This window comes from Sphaerodactylus townsendi, linkage group LG13 (genome assembly GCF_021028975.2).
Source record: "Sphaerodactylus townsendi isolate TG3544 linkage group LG13, MPM_Stown_v2.3, whole genome shotgun sequence".
NCBI classification, from domain to species: domain Eukaryota; kingdom Metazoa; phylum Chordata; class Lepidosauria; order Squamata; family Sphaerodactylidae; genus Sphaerodactylus; species Sphaerodactylus townsendi.
In genome coordinates, this window is record NC_059437.1 from 32,500,892 (window position 1) to 32,522,568 (window position 21,677).

At 46.8% G+C, this 21,677-nt stretch overlaps 1 protein-coding gene across 1 annotated transcript; it reads left to right on the forward strand.

Moving 5' to 3' along the window:
- Nucleotides 1-436: 436 nt before the first annotated feature.
- On the forward strand, nucleotides 437-20,509 carry LOC125443140 (Krueppel-like factor 5). The gene is made up of 4 exons (XM_048515080.1): nucleotides 437-756; nucleotides 12,007-12,904; nucleotides 14,741-14,800; nucleotides 17,507-20,509. Exons 1-4 carry the CDS (start codon nucleotides 589-591, stop codon nucleotides 17,683-17,685), a joined length of 1,305 nt encoding a protein of 434 aa, XP_048371037.1. The 5' UTR covers nucleotides 437-588; the 3' UTR covers nucleotides 17,686-20,509.
- Nucleotides 20,510-21,677: the final 1,168 nt, after the last annotated feature.

The following is a 21,677-nucleotide window of genomic DNA, read 5'->3' on the forward strand; positions in this document are numbered from 1 at the left end:
CAGAGACAAAAACGATTCACTATATTGTTAACACAGTAGTGAAACGATGCCACATATGAAGGGAGAGAAGAGGAAAGGCAAGTTAGGGCTTTCAAAGCAGCAAGATGGTCCAGGTAATTCCGGGGTGCACAAACAATCCAACAGAGGTGTAGCTGAGAATTGTTCCTAGAAGCACCCGACAACAAAATCACCATTTCTTTTCTTTCACTACCTGTAACATGGCTAATGGATGCCGCCCCAGCAGCCAGACTCCCTGCACTGCTCATTCTATCTTGTGTTGCCTTAAGGAAAAAGCATTTGGCTCCTTCATTGGCCTGAGCAGTGCTCGCTTCCTCCCTGATTGGTTCAGCCGGTCTGTCACAGACATTTGCCAGGTTAGAGTGCCTCCCACATCAGGACAGGTGAAGTTTTTCTGCAACAGATTGAGATTCTTAAGGCTACAGAGCACCTGGATTCCTAAAGATTAGCAACAGGCAGGCGTGCTTCCGAGCGCCTGTGCCTCTTACTGCCTTGTCCCAAAGTGTGTTTTTTCTTTCCTGAATTGCATTTCACACCTTGACTGAGTGAGAGTGACGGAAGGCAGGCAGGATGAGTGGTGGGAGGCTTGTATTAAGCACTCCAAATTCAGACGAAAGTACAGCATTTACACCACTCAAGCCAGTCACAATGCCCAGGGAGTCTACAGAAGAGACGTCTGTCTTTGATGACATCAAACCCCCAATACGGATCCTGGACAATCAACATGATTTGGCACAGGTAAGTGACACACTGGGAGTGTCCAAGGCACCCCGGAATCCTTGACTTGCGACAGAAAGCCAGACTGTGGGTTAGATGGCCAAAGACTTGCTCTTGGTTGAGACTTTTTGCCAGATAGGATGTGGAAATAAATTACAGACAAGGTTTAAGGTGTGGGGAACCCTTTTCCTGCATAGGATTGAAGGGCATGATTGCATTTGATTTCAGGCAGATGAAAAGTTACTGAGCTGGCTGAAGTTGCTCGATGTGATTCATGCTGAATAAGGACTTGACCGGGTGAGGGAAAAGGCAAATATTCTATGCCCACGAGTAAATGTGCGTCCTGACTTTTTCTGGGCAGAAACATGTCCTTTAAACAGGCACTGAATAAATTACGGAGTTTTAGTTTGGGCAGTATTTGACTCCAGGCTTGTAAAAGTAACTTTCCAATCTGAAATTTCCAAAAGTGGTGACATGTTTTGGCGGCAGAGCCTGACGGAATAAGCGGGATCAAAGGGGTGCTTCTGAAAGCTGCCGGGCTGAGTGTTGTTTTGGTTGTTTTGTTAACTGCTTGTTGAGAAAAGTTTGGGAAGGGCTGCTTTCCTTTGGAAGAGGAAGGTGTTTTGGTCAAGTGCCCTGGAGGGTGTTTCAGAGCTGCAAGAGAGCAATTGCTCCAAAGAGCTGAGGATTACGTGCCATTCTGGCCATCTGATCTCTTGTTTTTCAAATCAAAAGAATGGAATTCTCCTTGAAATTCTCCACTCTACAGCTTGGCTTTCCCGTGAGCAGCAGCGGGAGAGATAAAGACTTGGATAAGGAGGCTAAAGGGAGCCAAGTGCCACACGCACACACTTCATTTCAGCAAACAAATGCCTTTTCCACTTCTATTTCAGATGTGGAAATGGCAGCAAAGAAAACAGCTAGGTAGCCTCTCTATAAGGCACGATTGAACTCGGTGGGAGGATTGCAACATTTCAACGCAATGCCTGCAACTTTGGGCATGCCGTTACGCACATTCATCTCCTGCTACACTCAGAGTTGTGTCATTTGGGGGAAGGGGCAGGAGACTCTTTGGCTCATCTTGTCTTTTTCTGGCTTACAAAGTGGGGTGTTCTTCTGCATGGGTGAGGAAGAGATAGAGGTCCTCTCCATCTGTCCAGAAATTACACTAAGTACTAGCGCTGGGGTACATCCCCATGGCTGCTCATGCCTTGCCTAATCTGTCTCCAGCTCATGCCATTCCTCTTGAAAGCCTTGTTTGTCCAGATTACTAATCTTCTGGGTCCCTGAGCACATTACAGCACCCACTGTGTGGTCACTGCTTGCACTCTCTCTACCTGGCAGCTGTTGCCACACGGCAAGCTATTAATGCACACATGCTCATCATCCCGAGCAGGTAATTTTTCTCTGTGCCAAAAACTTTTTTAATGGCCTGGCTTATGTGGTGACCCCAGCATACAAGAATGGTTTGCCATGAAGTGGCAAATGTCATGACTCTTTCCACATGGGGATGCTTTCCTGTGGTTTCTTCATTGTTACTGCAAATGCCAGTGCAGGACGACAACCATGGGGCGTCCACATGGCAGATTTCCCTGTGCTTTTCTTGCCCCAGTCCCTGCAGCAGTCATTTCCCCGTCCATGCCACTGGGGTGAGAGTCTGAAAATGGTTTGTAAATTGATAATTAACATACTAATTCAATGTCTGTACATAGTGGCAGGTAACAAATAAGCAATTTCAGGCACTGTCCATAGTTTGAATGCAGCACGTGCACTGTACTTTTCCCCCAGGACATATTCATCATGGGCCATTCCCACAGTAGGAATCTCCTATGCCATTCCACTGCACCCTGAGTGGCCTTGCCAACCGTCCTTGGGGGAACCATGACCACACTCAAATTTCTGAGATGACCCCTTGCTCATCCTGAGCTGCCCCTTTAAGTAATGAACTGGCTGGCAGGATACTCAAGTGTCTATTACAGCCACACTTGGGAGTCTGTCTGTTACTTTTAGCATTTTTCTGGGCAGTCCAGGAAAGATTCTCAAGGGAGGAATTGAAGCCAGTTGAAAGAAATCTGCTTCAGTTGCCACTTTGCCAGTGATAAGAGTACTTACATTGGGGATCCAGTTTGTATTGTTCAGATGAGGGATTGGGAAATGTCAAGGATGATTTTGACCTCAGAAGAATTAGATTTGCACAGCTTGTTCTTCGAGATGTGTAATTCCCACTTTGAGATGATGAATTCTCTCTTTTGTTGCTCAATGTTTCAAAATCCTCCTCCATTTTCTCTTGCTAAGGCAATGCAGGCTGTTAGCTAATTATTAACCCCCATGTAGAAGCCTTCCCAGCGCCATCTTGTTGACAGAATTTAGAAAAGACTGCAGGTCTACTTAGCATGGAGTGATTTGGAGAGGAAAAGGCAGAGCGCCACTGTGTAGCGATAAGCGACCCACCTAGTGCTGACATTTTGTATTCGATAGCTGTTAACATTGTATTGCCCTGTGGAACAAATATTTATGGATGCTCCTTACCACTTTATAAGAATGTGTGCATCTATATGGATATGGCTCTGTTACTGTGGTTGTCTGTGATCAGAATTAGAACCACCGTTCTTTCAACCCACTATTCAGCTGGGTGGTGACTCCTGTGGTAAACCACCTCTCGAAGCAATGTGCATAAAGAACAACAGAGAATGGCAGTTCACAAGTACTGCAAGGAGCTCAAAACAGAAACATCCCTGATGTGGGCTGGAAGATGCAAGATATGCAGTTAGATTTCCATAATCATTCCCTAGAAATAGGAGCCTCCGTTTGTTTCTTATCCCTGGGATTTCCTGGAATGCACAATCAGCAGTATCTTCCAAAGCCAAGATCTTGACCTTTGATTAGTTTGCTCCTTTGATCTCTGAAGTGAGGAGTTTGCTTTACCTACCAAGCAAGGCAACTTGGGAGATTAGTGGCTAGATTTGCCACTAAAACATGCATTCAGGTGTGTCTCTGGAAAAGCATGGGAACTAATTTCCTAGATTCATGTATATGCCTAATGCCTTCCAGCTTTTGAAAATTCAGAAGATCAAAATTTGTGATAAAATCCCTAACAGAGTCACACCCTGCTAAACTCATTCACTTCCATTGATTTAGAAGGGTGAAACTCTTCTCTGGATCACACTAATAAAGTTCTTTTCCGAGCTTGATGTTTTCACACATTTTCCCATCCTAAACACAAGACCTACTTGCAAAACCTTAGCTTTCCCGGATAAATACATCTGTCGAAGGAAAGGAGCTGTGCTTCAGACTAATTTTGCTTTAATTGAACTGGCTAAACTCAGCTCTTGGCCAGCTATGAATAACAGCCACTTTTCTGGTCAGTTTTCTCTTCTCCGGTGGGTTCCTACTCAAATGCTTAAGCCAAGAGATGCCTGGTGACATCTGGCCAACTTCCACTGGTTCCTAAAGCACCTTAATTTTCCTGCTGTGTGGAGCCAAGGCTGGATTAAAGTTTAGGTTAGGTAAGGCAGGGTTTAATGCTGTTGCAGAGACATGCAGTGGCCCAGGTAGAAAGGACCCTTCACTTTTCTCTCCCTCGGATTTTTAGAATATGTTCCTTATAAGGTCTGAATGTAAACAGTTGCTCCTTCATCACAAGGCAGGTTTTCATTTGCATGAAACGGAGGTGCGAACTAGAAGCAAAGTAAACAGGAGATGCAGAAAATTGGTTGTACTTTGGAAGATTATGGGGATAGGACTGAATAGTGGAGAATCTAGGGGAAAGTATGGTTTCATTGAATATTAACTGTTATGTGTTCCTCCAGAGACCTCTAGGAATCTGCAGGAGATTGCTAGATCTCTCTTTCTGTCTCTGCTGCTGCCAAGGACGGGACTTTTCTGCCTATCCCTTTTCCCCCTGTAACATGCTGGCGTCCTACTTGATTCTTCAAGAAATGTTGCTGGTAGATTTCTTATAACTCACTGAAGACACTGTATGGGAAGGGGAGATTTGCATACCTTAAAGTGCCGGGAATACTGGCCTACGTGCCTGACGTTAAGTAAACAAGGGATTTGCAGCACAGTAGTGAACAAGACTCTTCCATGAAACTTGCTGGCCTGCCAAAATATTTTTGAAATATTAACTTTTAAATGCACTTATCTCTGTAGCTAAAGAGCACGTTTTCTTGTCTAGCTGTCAAAAGTGTACATTTCTGCTATTCTACAATACAAAGTATGAATGCTTCAGAACTTCAGACTGTTACTGGTGAGGTCTAGCCAAGACCAATGGCCATGTGTGCCTCAGTAGTAAGTTTAAATTCATTCTACAACAGTGGCAGAGTGGGAAGAGAAGGCCAGGGAAAATGTACTGCTGGAGGGCATGGATTTACATTCAGGTCCTGATCCCATTCAGCTAGGTGTCTCCAGGTCTCAGCCAAGCCTGGTCTCTGGTGCTGAAAGGTTAAAGCACTGGACATCATGTGTAACAGACTTCCCTCTGTGATACATCTCTGAAGATGCCAGCCACAGATGCAGGTGAAATGTTAGGAACAAGATCTACCAGACCATGGCCACACAGCCCGGAAAACCCACCACAACCAGTTGAAGCCGGCCGTGAAAGCCTTCGACAACACATTAAAGTTCTTAGTCTCTTCATGAAACTGGATAAGCGCAGGTGCTGCGGCTATGATTCACATAGCTTTACAACCTCAATAACTTGACCCACCCTGACCCAGGACCTCGTAGCCTACAATATCCTGGTTGTCTTGATGTGATAGCAGAGGGAACGTCATCCAAATTCCCTGAAAAAAACTTGGTGGCCACTGTGTACACTTAGCTCCTATGAAAGGTTCAGTATTCTGTTAGTCATCCATCTCAATGACAAAGCATAGCCTCCGCACTGGACAAAACCCCTTCCCACTCTGGTTTCCGGTGGCAATTCTCCCCTCCGATTTCTGCGTCATTTTCCTGTTAGAACACACATAGACTACTCCAATTGAACTGGCCTTTTCTGGGTAGGTGCCAGCAAGGATGAGATAATGTACAGAGCGCTCAGGTTCCAAGAACCTTCAGAAGGAAATGAACACGTAGCAGAGGCAGGTAGAAGTGGAGGTTAACACCTTCATGCCATGAAAGGGAAAACATTCCTGCTTCTCCCATTGCCCTGAATGCCCCAAAGGACCAGGAGATTGATGTGCCAGCCATTACACTCGTGGCAACTAGAGTGGGCTTGCAAGCACGGCATTGTCTCTTTGCATGTGATGATTAATCGATTTATATATAAATTGTCCTTCAGGGAGCTACAGAGCTGATTGTGAAAGATCCTAATGTTGTTTCCCCCCCCCCAAAAAAAACCTCCTTTGATTGACTAGGGAAACTGTAGGCAGATCGAAGAGATTTGAGACTGGAGGACAGATAACCTTGAGTGATCCAGATCGTCTCCAGTAACATCAGAAAAGAGATTTTCTGCCTAGAATGCTGCAAGTTCTTTTCATTCCCCCTCTTGGGCCTCATCCACATGGTTGTTTTCAAAATGCTTGGGGCGTAGGGTCATCCAAACATGTTACTGAAAAGTAACACATTTGTTAATTTCCTTGTGCAGGAGAGAGCCATGACTCACGACTAAGTACCTGTTTCAGGGGTGAACCACCCATAGGGACATGGGGTATCCCATGTTCCTGGGCGCACACCACTTGGTCACGTGAGGGGGGGGGGACAGGTCCTGTTGGCATGCAGAAGGTCCCAGTTTCCATCTCTGGTGTATTAAATCAGAAGGATCTCACCTCAGAGAAGAGGGTTGGAATAGATCCCTTCTATTTGTGATTGTGGACAGTCACTGCCAGCTGTAGTAGACAATACTGTATCATGTGACAAATCAAGGATTAGCAGATTCTATACTACCCCTGATGGATTCCATCTAAGGTTACCAACCTCCAGGTGAAACCTGAACTCCTCCTGACATTACAGCTAGTCTTCAGACAACAGAGAACAGTTTTGCTGGAGGAAATGGCTGCTTTAGACGGCAGACGCCACGGTCCCTGCTGAACTCCAACCCTACCACAAAATCTATGCTCCCTAGGAACAACCCCCAAATCTCCAGACATTTCCCCAGTTCAGATTGATAACGGACTTGTCATTTGTCCATTTGGGCAAAGGAGATCTACTCCTGCCATGGGCTCCCGTTGCCAGTTGATGCTCCGGTCGCTGGTAGGAAGGGGGGAAATTAAAAATCACCACCAGGCAATAGCATGACATCACTTCCAGAGGAAAACAGAATTTCCAGCAATTTTGACAAAAGTATGATTTCATTCCCAAGTTACCCCCAGAAGTGATGCAATGCCATTGCCCCTGGTACTTCCTGTTTCTCCTGCCCACCCGACTCCTGCCAGTTGCTTGCTGGCCACCCTACTTAGCACCTGGTTCTAGGTATCAGAGTGTGATGTATCTTGTGGCCACCAAAAGGGGGGGGGGCAGTTAATAGCTGATATTCACAATAAAATCATTCAAGGTTTTAATTATGCTTCAGTTCAGCAGTGACCTTGCACGGGCTGAACAGTAAATCAAATCCTATTAGGGTTGCCCAGTCTGGCAACCAGTGGGAGGGTTCGAGGTGGAAGGTGGGGGGTGGGGGTGGAACATTGTCTGCATGGCAACATCATTTCTAGGGAAAACCCAGAAGTGATGTACAGTAGCTCTAGAAATCGCTGGAAACTCTGCAGAAAAACTACAGGGTTTCCAGCAATTCCTCGAGCTACCCTGTATTGGAAATGACATAGTGGTGTAGGTAATTTTGCCATTAAAAAAATCCTGGTGGCAGGCAACTCAGGCTGCCCGGATGAGTCATCCTGCTGAAGTGGGAAGCTTGACAGCCCTGGCACAGAGAAAATGACACAGTCAGCATTTGGATCATAGTTGCCAACTCTGGTTTGGGAAATTCCTGGAGATTTGGGGTGGTATTTGGGAAAGGTGGAGTTTGGGGATGGAAAAGAACTCAGTAAAAATATAATGCCATAGAGACTGCCCTCCAAAGTTGCCATTTGCTCCAGGAAAAGGCAACTCACCTCTGCAGTCTGGAGATCAGCTGGAATTCCAGGAGAATGCCTGGCCCTTCCAGTGGCTGGCAGTAGAGGCGTAGGGGGGGGGGGGGATGGCGCACAGAGACAACTCCTTCTCCAGGCACCCCCTGGAGTTTGGGGGCAGTGCTCAGGATGTGGCCCCACCCCTAAGCCCCGCCCCAGCCTCCGTGCAGGTCAGCTTTTCAAAGCACAGAAGCCGGGGAGGAGACCGCGCCCCACACACACACACACTCCGTGTACCTGCAGGCCAGCTCCTGCTCTCCCCAGGCGCTGGGGAGGGCAGAAGCCAAGCCAACCTGCAGGGAGCCCAGGAGCGGGGTAGGGTGCCGCTTGACCAAAAGGTGTGCCCCCATGTCCCTAGGGTGGTATGCCCCTGGCTGGCAATCCTAATTTGAATCACTTTGGTATTAGCCCGCTCTTCTGCCAAAATCCCTGGTGGCACTAGGCCTCACAGTCCTGTGTTTTCCTCTTCCTCCTTTTTTGTCCTCATGTTTTTTCTCTTCCTTCTGTGCTTTCACTTCTCCTTTCTTTCCCTGAGGAATGGGAGATTTTTAAGTCACAGCCAAGAGGCATGGGTTGTTGGGACATGTAGTCTCCAGATCCAGTGTAACCCATTACAGCTTGATCTAGGTGGTATAAGGCAGCCCCTCCATATTTTCCTCCCAATGGAGTGCCACTCATGAATAATAGTGCTTCCATAATATGTCCATGCAATTCAGCATTACATACAGTTGACAAGGGCACACACTACTCGTGCCAGATCAAACAATTTATGACACAATCTTCTCCAAATCCAAATGCTTCCTATTAGACACCACTTCCTGGGAATTGCACGATCGAGGTCATATTCCAGATGTGATTTCCTACAGCCTTTCCAGAAGGAATAGAGCACACTCTGTCACAAAACCTCCATCTGGCATCACTGGCCAGGAAACTGGCAAAGATTTTTGCCACTTGAAAGAATGCCACTTGAAAGAAAAGGGGACGAATCTGGCTTAGCAAATTCTCATTGCTTATTTCCTGGTATGTTAGAAAAACACATAGCAAATGGAGATCAGTTTCCTTTTAAGCAATCAAGTCCCCCGAGCAGGGGCTGGTTTTCTAAAGAAAAGAAGAAGCAGTACACCCAGTGAGACTGGAGCCTCAGAACAAGTTCTCCGGTGTCTGGGGTTGTGATCTTTTTTACAGCTTACAAGACAGTTGATCACAGTTGTCACAGTCAGTAGATGGTGGTTTTCAAAGAGGGATACTGGACTACTTGGACTAAGGTTGTGTGATTTCATAATAACCTACCTGGCATCAGTTTTCAAAGTGTAAGGAAAATGTAGAACCTAGAAATCATAGAGCTGGAAGGGGCCATAAAGGCAATCTACCTGTAACCAGGGTGACAGCCAATGGCCCCATCAGACTGGGAATGTGACTTGTTGCTGCTGGATCTCAACCTGTGGCTGTAACATTTCAGGGTAGATGGGCAACAGCATACTTCTTCCCACCCCCCACCCCACCCCACCCCACCCCACCCCAGGCAAACAGCAGTTTTGACACACACACACCCCCGCAAGCTCTGAGGAAGTAACAAGAAGTGGATGGTTCTCTTTGGCCTTCAGATAGTTCATTGTTGTCTATATCTAGCTTGGCCTTTGGGCTGCCATTTCCCTGCAGACTGGGCTTCCCCAGGTGACTATTACACCACTCTGCATGCTGTGTTTGATAGAGACAGTCTAGGCTTTGGAGGTCCCCTCTGTAGGACCATTCTGCTGCTCCAGCTTCTGAACTTAGCGAGTTCTAGAAGGCAGAAAACATCAATAAATAGAAACCGGCTGAGATGGAGGTCAATACCAAGACTGAATGATCAGAGAGGCAAATATTTACCTTGGTCAATATTTTACTAGAGAAAGACAATAAAGATTGACATTGAGCCAAAGGAATATATAGCTAGCTGTATTCTGTGCAAAAATGGGGTTCTTGTAAAGGAATGTCACGCAAGAGATTGATAATAATTCCACAAGTATGGCTTTTAATCTGCATTTTTTTTTCTTCCTTCAGCTTTCTTGAAATTACTTCTGGGGATGGGGTAAAACGAATGTGTCTTCAGTCTTTCTATCTCTATATGTTGGAGCAAGAAAGCCTGGTTTCTTGCATTGTATGGATTTTATTTATGTTTGTGTCATCTGTGCCCCCCTAGTGAGGTGTACCTTGGTCCCTTCTGCTATCTGCCTATGGCCTGCTGTAATCTGGATGATCAAAGGCCATGATCTTCTATTATTCAGGATAATCTGCTTGGAATGTTTAGACAGGGAGGGTACTGGGTACAAGGAGTTAAAGCAGCCTTTGCCTTAGGAGAAAAGGCAAATCTACAGAAAAGCTAGTCAGTCAAAAGGAAGACATCTCAGCTAGCCAAGCTGAACCTCATCCCAGATCTGCATTCTGTATAGAAGAGAAGGCCACGGAAGCCTACAGATGTGTGCAGATCCAAAATACTGTTCCTAGGAGCTAATGTTATGCTCTCTATTTTTAAATCCAGAAGTCAAAAATGTAAGTGTCTTCTTGCAATGTGCCCTGTACCACAGCTAAGTGCAGAAATCAGTGTGGGATGCAGGCATCTTTGCAAAACAGTCCAACGTTCAACCATCTTTTACTTCCCTTATGGTGTGTCTCTCTGCTGCCAGTTCCTGTGCTGTGCTGGGAGTAATATCATTGTGCTGGGGGTGCACACACACACAATACAGAAGTCCTTTTCCTCCTCCATCTCCTACCAGTTGCCTGGCTGTGCCTTGCATCCCAAGGCAGGAAAAACCTTTCCTTGCCTAGCAACTTGCAGAGCTGTTGCCCACCAGAATACATGATTGTGAGTCGTGAGCATCAATGGTCTGACATAGCATAAGGCAGCTTCTTATGTTTGTATGGTTACAGCAGGAAGTGTGACCATGAGAAGAGTCCCCCTGGATTAAACTAAACGTCAGATCCAGCATTCTGTTTTCAACCACTGCTACGCAAAACTGGGCAAAAAGGCAGTATAAAAGCCAGTGTGGTGTAGTGGTTAAGAGCAGGTAGATTCTAATATGGAGAACCAGGTTTGATTCCCCACTCCTCCATCTGAGTGTTAGAGACTTATCTGGTGAGCCAGATGTGTTTCCACACTCCTACATTCCTGCTGGGTGACCTTGGGCTAGTCACAGTTCTTCGGAACTCTCTCAGCCCAACCTACCTCACAAGGTGTCTGTTGTGGGGAGAGGAACGGAAAGGAGCTTTGTAAGCTACCTTGAGTCTCCTTAGGAGAGAAAGGTGGGATATAAATCCAAACTCCTCCTCTTCTTCTTCCTCTCCCTTTCCAAAAGGCACAACTTCAAGCACAATAAAAGAGAAACAAAATGATCAAACAGAAAGGCACTCCACATATCCTAAACAGAGGACATGCATGGTGAATTGGGTAGGCCTGGCTCATACCAGCTATGGCCTCTGAAAGAGGCTCTTCCTTTGTGAAGTTCAGAGATAAAGGAAGCAAAGAGGCTTGGAAAGCCGCCACTTGCCGCCATACCTGAGCAAGCAGGTCCTTCTGTAGCTCAGGTATGTGTGGCATTTGACTCCTTCGTTAGGGTGGTTCCCTGGTACTGCCTGGCAGGGTTTTGCTCTTGGGTTTAGAAACAATTGCCTGGAAAGTCACACAGTGCAGCTGGAGCAATCGACAGCAGGCAGCAGAGAGATGTTCTCCAAGTCAAGGCATTTCTGCCATGCACATAAAGATGGGGAAAAATAAATTGCCCAGGCCTTCTGTTGCAGAATGCATTGGTTGGGACTATTGACACCCACACAAAACAAAACAAAACAGCACATGTGGGTACTTGGAAAATTGTCATCTGTTGGGCCCTGGTGGATCATCTGAGCCATGTAAAGCAGCAACCCTTTGCACACATAGCCCCCCTCCCCTCAGATTTTTCCCAGTCTTTTCAGAATGGCTTTCTCCAAGGAGAACAGCTTTGCTTGGGTGCCTACTTATTTTAGCCATTTTACCGGAAATCAGATTCTTTTGCATCTGCATTCTGGTACGTTTTCACTTGTAAATTGACCTCACAGTTCACACTTGTTTTTTTATGATGAGATGCTACATGGGGCTGAGCAGCCAATGGGACTCTGTGCACAATCTCTGTCGCCCTGAGGCACATTGTGACTTTAGCCAAAGTCAAGTTATTCCTTTTCTGCATCTCTTCTTTAGGCACAAGCTGAAATGGACAAGTACCTCTCTGGCCAAGAGTCATCAGTGGCCATGGAATCTGATAAGAAGTATCGCCGGGAGAGTGCCTCGGTGGTGGATGAGTTTTTCTCAACGGAGAAGCTGCCTTCCACTCCCTACAGTGTGAATATCAATGTGATCCTTCCAGACACCACTCACCTGCGCACAGGACTCTATCGGCCCACCAAGGCCCTTGCCCCCTTCCCCCAGATCAAAATGGAACCTGGCACCAGCTTTGCCCAACCCTGTTCATCTGCAACGGGCCCAGTACAGACTCTGCCAGACTTCACCAGTGTCTTCAGCATGCCCCACTCAGTGGCCGCAAACAATATCTTCGTCAAACAAGAAATGCCCTCTGAGATCCCTCTGGCTTCAAGCCTGCTTTACCAGTTGCCATCTAGCCACAGTGGAGGGGAAATGACCAGAATGGCACACCCGGCATGCAACACCACCGCCATCAGCGCCGTCACTGGAGTTGCCATGTCCACCGGCAGCTCCTTGCTGGACACCAGACCCCTTCCCAGACACACAAGGCCAGGAGGGCAGGCCAAGCCATTCCAACCCCCCTCCCAAGGGCAAGCCAGTTTCCACTTAGCAGGACAATTCTACCCTGTGCCAGGGGTGAGCCTGCCCCCTTCGCCTCCCAACTCACAACCTGGCAGCCCCGAGAACCAGCCGGAGCTCATCAACACCATCTCTCCTCCGCCTTCCTATGAAGCTGCTTTTGGACTGAAATTGGCTCAGCCAGCCCAGATCCCACCTCTTCCGAATGGCCTGGGGAACCTTTCCCAGGGGCACGTCATCATGCCCACGCCCAAATACAACCGGAGGAACAACCCAGAGTTGGAAAAAAGGAGAATCCACCACTGCGATTACCCTGGTAGGGCTCCAAAAAAACATTCTTTTGTTTGGCAGCAGAAGCTTGCAGCATGAATGGTCCTCAGATGCATGATTCAGAAGTCAAACTATCTCAGTGCCAAGCAAAGGCCTTTTCAGTCTTACATCAGCAATCATGAGTCAGGTCCCACTGCCAGACAAGTCACAGGAGAGGTTTTAAAGTGAGCCCAAGTAATGTACAGCCTCATGAGCCACACCCAGGCTTTCTCTTGGACCCACGTAGATCTGGGCACCTGCTGCTTCCAGAACCTATTTTTATCTGCTCCACCCTATTTTTATGTGCTCCACCCTCTAGGAGAGTCAACCGACCCTTCTAAGTTCTTTGATTGTGGTGAACTTAGAAAAGTGTAATGCTGCTTAGGGGTGCACTGGTAGAGCCAGAAGTGTGTCTTAATATCTTGCATTGGATCTTTCATGCTGTTCTCTAAAGCAGCAAGAATTTGAAATCCCCCTGTCCAAGGGTCTGCTCACAAAACTAAACCGGGGGCTAAGAATGAGGGATGCTTGCAAAGATTCAGAAGCAATTTAGCACACAGTTCACCAGACACCATGAACTAGGGTTGGTGTTCTCCACGTGAGGGCTGGAGATCTCCCAGAATTACAGCTGGTTTCCAGGAGAAAATGGCTGCTCTGGAGGTAGTTTGTATGAGGTCAGATGAGGTCTTCCCCCACCCAAACCCTGTCCTTCCTGGACTCTACCCCCAAATCTCCAGGAGTTTCTCAGCTCAGTCCTGGCAGCCCTACTCTACACAACTACCACCTTAAAATTAATATCTGGCCAAAATTTTACAGGCCCAGACAATTCTAAGGTTGCCAACTCTGGGTTGGGTTGACCTAGAGATTTTGAGGATGGAACCTGAGAAAGGCAGGGTTTGAGACAGATAGGGACTTATGCCCCACTGAAGTCCCTATCTGCCCCAAACCCTGCCCTTCTCAGGTTCTATCCTCAAAACCTCTAGGTCAACCCATAGAGTCAACCTTCCAAAATCTCTAGGTCAATGCTATAGAGTCAACCTTCCAAAGCGGCCATTTTCTTCAGGTGAACTGATCTCTGTTGCCTGGAGATCAGTTGTAACAGCTGGAGATCTCTAGCTATCACCTGGAGACTAGAATCCCCAGCCAGTTTTCTGAAGTGGGGGGTGGGGTGGCTAAGCCATTTTTGCTGCCCATTTGCTTGCTCATGTCAGTAGGCCTCATACAGTGGTCCCGTGAATGCAAGCAAATGGTTACTGCTGAGCCCTGTAGAAGCTGACTCTTTAGCGACTGGCATCACTTTAAAGGTGGTTTCGTGTACATGTGTGACTCTCTCAACCACCTGTACATACAATGCAAGCCTCTCCAAAGCACTTAACTTCCAATTGTCACATCTTGAGCAGCCTCTCACTGGTAGCGCTGCCTCCTCCTTAAATGTGTGACGTATTATAAACTGAGCATAATATGACAACGCAGACATACAACCCCTTTACCACATGTACAAAGCAGCTCAAAGAATCCTAGATCACTTCTTTTACCAGATTAGAAATCGGTTGCTTCTTAAATGGCACATTTTCCAAATTGGCCGTTTTCCCTAGCAATCCAGACAGCAGACCAAAGGAAAGCGGAATTATTCAGGTGAAGTTCATCTCCAGTCAAGATGGGTGTGGGGCAGGACAACTTGAGCCAAGATAAAGGGGAAGCCATGGCGAGGGAAAGAAAGAAAAGGAAAGTGACTCAGGTAATACTGGGCACTTTTCTCCCTGAGGAAAATCCCTTCACTGCCAACTGCTTCGGCCTTAGTGATTGTATTTGGAACTGCTTCTCACTCTTCTGTTTTTCACAGGTTGCTCAAAGGTCTACACCAAAAGTTCGCACCTGAAGGCACATCAGAGAACACATACTGGTAGGTGAAGGCTCAGGAAAATAACTCTTTTTCATTTCAGACTTTCTCAAAAAATAGAATTGGATGTTTAACTTGAGAGTTTTCAAAAGGAAGATCAATGCAGAGGGATTTTTTTCCAGCTCCTCAAAATCCCACCCTCATTCTATATTTCTAAAATCTACTATTACCAAAAGAATAACTTTTCAGTGGTTCTGTTCATTGTTTTTACACCTTATAGCCTTAGCCTGCATAAAGCCAAACAGAAACAGAAAAGCCCTGGGTCAGATCTCCAGGGGAACTCATCCCTGTTGCCTAGAGATCAGTTGAAATCCCAGGACACCCTCAGACACCCCCAGTAAAGTGTGCCTTCTGCAGCAAAGCCAAGGGATGAATAGTCTTTGAGTCATGTCTCACCAGTCTATTCCTCTAAACCCCCCCCCCCAAAGAACTCTCATAAGGACAGGACCCTTGGGGAAAGGTCTCCAGGGGCTTCTCTGTGGCTTTTGAAGGATGATATACACTTCCCCTCCAAGGACTCCCATTGTGCTGGACAGCTGTTGAGGGGTCTACGCAGCCACCAGAATGTTGCAACAGGCCTGCCAGCTGCGGTTCAGCTTTCCATTCGTGCACCACAGCCAGGATATGGGTCAAGTGGTCTTCTGCTCCCTTTCCCAGAAGGCTGGGGCCGTTCATCTGCGGGGGGTCCAGCTCCTTGCACTAGCAGCCTTGGGAGATTAAATATAAAACTCAGGCAGTGTTTGGGACTGGAATGGCAGTTAGACTATTGTTTCTGCCTGCCCTGCCGTGCTGCCCCGGGAGAAGGAGTCTGCACTGGGGACAATGGAGAGCGTTTTGTTTCTATCCTGGAATCCAGCTTGGCTATTGTTTGGAACCCAGTGACCCTACCTGGGACAATGACTCCGGCTGATTGAGGCAAACCTTGCCTTTGTCTCAAGGCTGAAAATAACCTGCGAACATAGACTTTCTCAAAGCAACGTGTTCCAGAAACGGTTGTAAAATTCTCAGTAGGGTGCTCATAAATTGAGCAGAAATTCTTCTATAATGGAGCTATAAAACCATATCTCCCCTCCCATGGCCAAAGTTCCCTTCTGGTGCTGGTCTGATCCAGACTGCAACCAGTTTCACACCTGCCTGGCTACGCGCGCGCACGTGTGCCTTAGTGCATGCGGACGTGCATTTTTGCATGCTGTCTCCCAGGAGGCAGGCATGTTATTTTCGCCACTCTGAGGAGGGTGTGCACTGGATAGGCATGCTCAGTTGTCAGGAGAGAGTCAGTGCAGGACAGTGGCCCTGAAAAGAGCTGGGTTGTGGCAGCTGTTGCCCCTCAGCCTATCTTCGCTTGCACACTGACTGAGGATATGGGTAGCCATATGTAAAACAAATATAAACGGGATAATTATGTACAAGCACAGACACATATGTGAAACTCACTGAACGATATGCCTTCCCCTTCAATCCTGTGTATTCCCCCTGGTTCACACAGTGATGTAGTCAATACATAAGTCTTTGAGGTCAGGAGAATGGGGGCTGTTTTGAATTCGAGCCAGGGTTAAGACTGAAGAGGACCACACCCAAGGACTCCAACTCAGCCACCAAAGCTAGGGCTTCTATAGACAGCCAGGAGGACGGAACTGCAGTTTATGCTTGGAATCTGCAATAAGATTTCCCAACATGCATTTTTAAGGGCAGCACTGGAGCAGAAGACACTCGGCCTTTCTCTGGTTCTATTTAGGACAGTATGGGTGGGGGGACTGATTCCTATCAGGGACATGGTGCAAAGGAAAAGATTAGCCTCACTCTCCCCAAATCCTGAGTACCATGGCCCTAGTAAAAAAAACTGGGGATCCTTACATTTCCTGTTTGAGACAGCTGCCAGCTCATTCCCCTCTCATGCACCAGCTGAGTTTTTCTTGGACAGGTTAGATTTGAGTCCAGTAGCATCTTAGAGACCAAGAGGGGTTTCCTAGTCTAAGCTTATGACAGTCAAAGTCAGTAGAATAGAACCTTTATTCCACAGTGTCTGACAAAGGGAACTTTGACTCTCAAGAGCCTGAAACTCCTCTTGGTCTCTAAGGAGCTCTCTCACTCACTCACTCACTCTCTGTATGCACGCATGCATGCATGTATTACATGCCTTCAAGCTGCTTCCAACTCACGGTGACCCTATGAATCACCATCCTCTAAAATGTTAACTCAAACCTAAATGTTCTACTGCAAACCAACATGGCCATCCTCTGAAACTTCCTTGCAGTAGAACATTTTGAATACCGGAATTGTTATTTTTCAATGTTCTGCTAGTTTTCACAGCAGAATGGACTGAGAGTGTGTGACCAGCATCTGATGAAAGCCAATACAGGTTTGCTGCTCTTGCAGCTGAGCCATTTCCCAAGAAGAGGCAGACTACAGTGGGATTTTGGCTACATCCTACTTTTCCCATTTGCTGCCTGTCATTCCCAACCACCTTTGTTGCAGAACCCTTGGCCTGACTATTTTCTTGGCCCTGCGATCCAAGGGGCTCTGTAACCATGCATTCCCTTGTCGTCCTTCTCTTGAATAGCCAGCAAACCTAGTGCCCATCCTGACAGCAAAGGTTTTCTCTCTCGACAGCCAATCATAGTGGCCTGAATCCACCCTGGGAGAAGGCTGGATGGCAGCCAACAGGTGTGCAGATGTAATAACAGGTTTCCTTTGGGTCCTCCCTTCTAGGCGAGAAGCCCTACAAGTGCACGTGGGATAGCTGCGACTGGCGCTTTGCCCGCTCGGATGAGCTCACCCGACACTACCGCAAGCACACCGGAGCCAAGCCTTTCAAGTGCGTTGCTTGTGGCCGCTGCTTCTCCCGCTCTGACCACCTGGCTCTGCACATGAAGAGGCACCAGAGTTAAAGACTGGAGCATGGTTGTCCTGCAGAGGTGACCCCCCCTCTCCCTTTGTACATACAAACCAACCGCACTGTGATCAAATGGCTACACATCTGGCTTTGCTTCTTAACACCGTGAGTGCTTTGAAAGGAAATTGAGCTGCGAAAGGGAAGGGTCCAGGAGAAGTTCTGGAATCTCAGAGCTCCATCTCTAGAACGCGCGCAACTTGTTTTGCTCTTCAGGAGACTTTCTCTCATGCCTTGGAGGAACTGCTGAGAAGATTCCAGGAGGTCCCCCAAGACGACACAGGAACTATACAGAATTTGCCACTTGAAGCACTAGCAAGAACAACTTAAAACACAACAAAGTACACCCACTCCAGTTCAGACTCCTCTTCTGTGCCTTCTGGATTTAGTGATGCTAGTTATGGGGTAGCCCCTCCCATGTTCAACTGTGGAAGCAAGTTCTTTGGTTTGCCCTGGACAATCTGTCAAGAAGGACTAGTTGGCCACCTTTGTAACACACACTTTCCCCATGCCTGTCCCATGAGAACCTTTAGGTCTGACTCTGGCAGAAGACAGTCATCCCAGCTAAGCTCATCAATCAGCTGACAGCGGCGATCATTGCCATAGCCCAAACAAAAAAGTGAATATAAGAACATAGACAGAACATGCACCCTCTTGCCTCTTTTGTCCCACGAGGGCAAGCACTGCCCTGACTGTAACTCCATGGATCTGGAGAACTCTGACACACGAGTCTTTGGCTGCAGTTAATTTACTGTACAGCAAGAAAAGATTGCTTGCAAATTTCAGCATGTAGGCATACAGGTGGTTACATCTATATAGTGCAAAGTTGTCTTCCGTCATTCCTCTTTGGTCACAGGTTGGTGGACACAATGTATGGGTCTCCTTCACTTCTGGCTCCTTGATTTGTTTTGTACAGGTATAAATGCGGGATCAAAACCAGAGCAATGGAAGGAACCTGCAGATTTCAACTGTTTGCATTGGCCAGGTATTAGCACTCAGGGTTCTTCAGCCCTCATGTGCCACAAAGGGGTTTTAAGCAGTGGGAACAAAAAGAAAGATCAATTTGTGAAATGTCAATACTTAGTGCCTTAAAATGTTTTAGATTTAGGTCACAATCCAGATGAAGTCTTCCTGATTCATTTTAAGTCTCACAGTTGTCAAAAGGAGATACACGTGTGTTAACTTTCCATTTGAAGTCAATGGGATTTATGAGTAGCCATGCTGGATCAGAATAAAGGTCCTCTAATCCAGAATCCCGTTTGCAACATTGGTTGGTCAGATGTCACATGGAAACCTGCAAGGGGTAAAATTCAGTATTTTCCCTCTGAACCTGGAGGTCTCATTCAGCTATCATGGCTAATAGCTAACAATAACTTCATACATCTGTCCAAGCTTCTACACTACAGTATCCATTCAAGTCAATAGTCACTGCTACATCTGACAGTAAGTTCCTCAGCACTTCCCAAGATATACTTCCTTAAAAGGGCTTCCTTGCAATTGCTTCTTTGGCTGACTCATGCCCCCCCACCTTTTGCTACCCTCGAAATGGTATTATATTGAAATTCAAATTTATGAAAAGTTCAGATTTCTAAAAAAATGAGCTTGTGCAAAATGCCATTTGGGTCCTGGCCTTCCTGCTTTCATCTGGAGGTTTCCTTGATTGACTTAAGGTTTCTCCAGCCATGTCATTATTGCCTGAGGGATATTTACCAGAGTGCTTCTTGCCATTCTCACCAGCCCGCTGCCCTGAACTTCTTATGGAAATGAGAACAGAAGCAGGTGAACAGTGAAGCTTGCCAAAGGAAACAGTCTCAACTACACACATGCAAACGTGAGATCATCTGTCTGTTTCAGTCAGATCATAAGATGATGGCTCTGGTGCCTCGCCATTAGTCTTCAAGTGCTCTTATTGAAAGGAGGACGAATGCTCACAATCGAATTGCCTGTCCAACGTCAGTTCATTAATGCCAATGCAACCAGACAACTCGTCTACCTTTGTGCAGCATTTTTCTTGTCCTCCTTCAAAAGGCACTTTTTTAGACTGCGTAGTTGCTGATCGCAAATGGGCAGCACTTGGCTCCAAGAGTTTTGAGGCTCAATTGTTTGCAAATTCTTCATGGTAAATGGTTCCCCACTGAGACCCCTTCCCCCAAATTTACATAGCCAAATGAAGAGATGCAAACAAAAGGAACAAAAAACCACTTATGCACACGTGGTCTCCTTTGCATTGAGCATACATTCCCTTCGGGTTTGATTCTCAGTTATGCATGTTTTCCCCTCTTCAGCAGTCACCGCACCTCCAGATCAGAGAATCCCCATGAAGTAACACTAGACCAAAGGCAGCACAAATTGGTACCCTCTTCTTTCCCTTGTTGGGGGGGAAGTCTGAGCAGGATGACAGAAGTTTAAAGTTGGAGGGAGTTATCCCAAGGCCAGTGCCCTGCTAAATTCCCTTTCAGCAAGGCTAGCAGATTCTGCCACGGAACTTTCAGGCATTTGAAAGACTGGGGTAATGGCTGAAAACACATCTTCTCCACATCCACCAATGTCATGCAGAACAAACTACAGGGCTCCGATGTCTTCCATGATTTCTTTGTGTGCCCAATTGTGGGGTCATCTATGTATATATGAAGAACAGCTGTACAGAATTATATGTGCGCAAACATCATAGAATTGTATCTTCCATATGAACCCAAAATAGAATCTGGAAATCTGTTTGTGGGTTAAAGGGTTGTCTTCTGGGAATTTGTGTTTGCTTCTTTTGCTAAATAAATATATTTGTTAATTTCCTAATGTTTTATAATAAAATGATGCTGTTAAAAGGGTATGATAGTCATCCTTCAAAAGACACATCCCATTCCTCATTTAACCTCCTCACACTCAAAAAACACACAGCAATTTGACACAGCCAGAAGCTGCCAAGCCCACTTTCTACCTAGATGGACTGGGGTAGAGGACTCACTTCACTGTTTATCTGAGATAGCTAAATGTTTCTGAAATTCCTGCTGGTCAGCATGATTGTAAGTGGGCAAACTGGTATGGGTTACTCAGCCAGTGTGCAGGTTTCACAGAACGTAATAGGTGGAACAGAAAATGAGTTTTTCCCTGTGCTGAACAAGGAGTTCTGTGAAACTCAGAAGCTGACTCCAATTACACACACACACACACAATGAGAACACCTTTTAAATTATATACATACAAGCAGGCAGAGGTTTTTTTTTTTAGTTATGCTGGGGTTCCTGCAAAACTTAAAGATGGTGCCCCAGAATCAGGCAGTGGGTGGAGGAGGAGGGTCAGGGGATCAGCTGTAATAGGGGAGTTGGAAGCCCCCCCCCCACCTTTTAGCAGATTGCCCTCCACCACTACCAGGGAGAGGGAGGGGTGCCATGCAAGGGAAGGGGAGTGCGGGAATGGGAGGGAGTGAGGGGTGGCATGCAAGAGAGTGGAGGGAGGGGGTAAGCTGTTTCTCACAGCAGCAGCAAAGTCTAGGCGTGGCTGGGGCAGCTGGTTGCAAGACAGTGGGGACTCCTAGTGCAGAGCCCCCTTCAGTGCAAGACCCAAGGAAGCTGCCCCAAATTCCCTGTAGCTAAGACTGCTCTGGAATCCAAGTCCAATAGGACTGGGAGCCAATTCTCAGCTCTTTGAAGGAGCTCTTTTCAAGAGGCACCCTATTCACTTCTCCTTTCCCAAAATTTAAGAGAACTTATTCAAGGTGGAGGGGACAGGGGGTAGTGTCCTCCTTCAGCCCTTTCCTCAGTCCCCCCCCCCCGTACCCCCGCCATGTATCTGAAAAGGTCTGTGTCCCATTGCATTCTTGTAGCTCTCCTTTTCCAATGAAGCGGGCCGACTCCCTTGGTAAGCGTAGCTGGAAAGAATGTGGGTGCCCTAGAAGAGCACAGCTAGCAGTCTGTTGAAATCCTTCTAGAGCCCAGTTAAGAGGCCAGCCACGTTTCAATTCCCTTGTGGCATAATCTCAGCAGCAAATCCTGT

Coding starts and splice junctions, on each gene's coding strand:
- LOC125443140 (XM_048515080.1), top strand. CDS start 589: ATGAGTGGTGGGAGGCTTGTATTAAGCACTCCAAATTCAGACGAAAGT. Junction 757..12,006: donor ATCAACATGATTTGGCACAG/GTAAGTGACACA, acceptor TCTCTTCTTTAG/GCACAAGCTGAAATGGACAA. Junction 12,905..14,740: donor CCACCACTGCGATTACCCTG/GTAGGGCTCCAA, acceptor TGTTTTTCACAG/GTTGCTCAAAGGTCTACACC.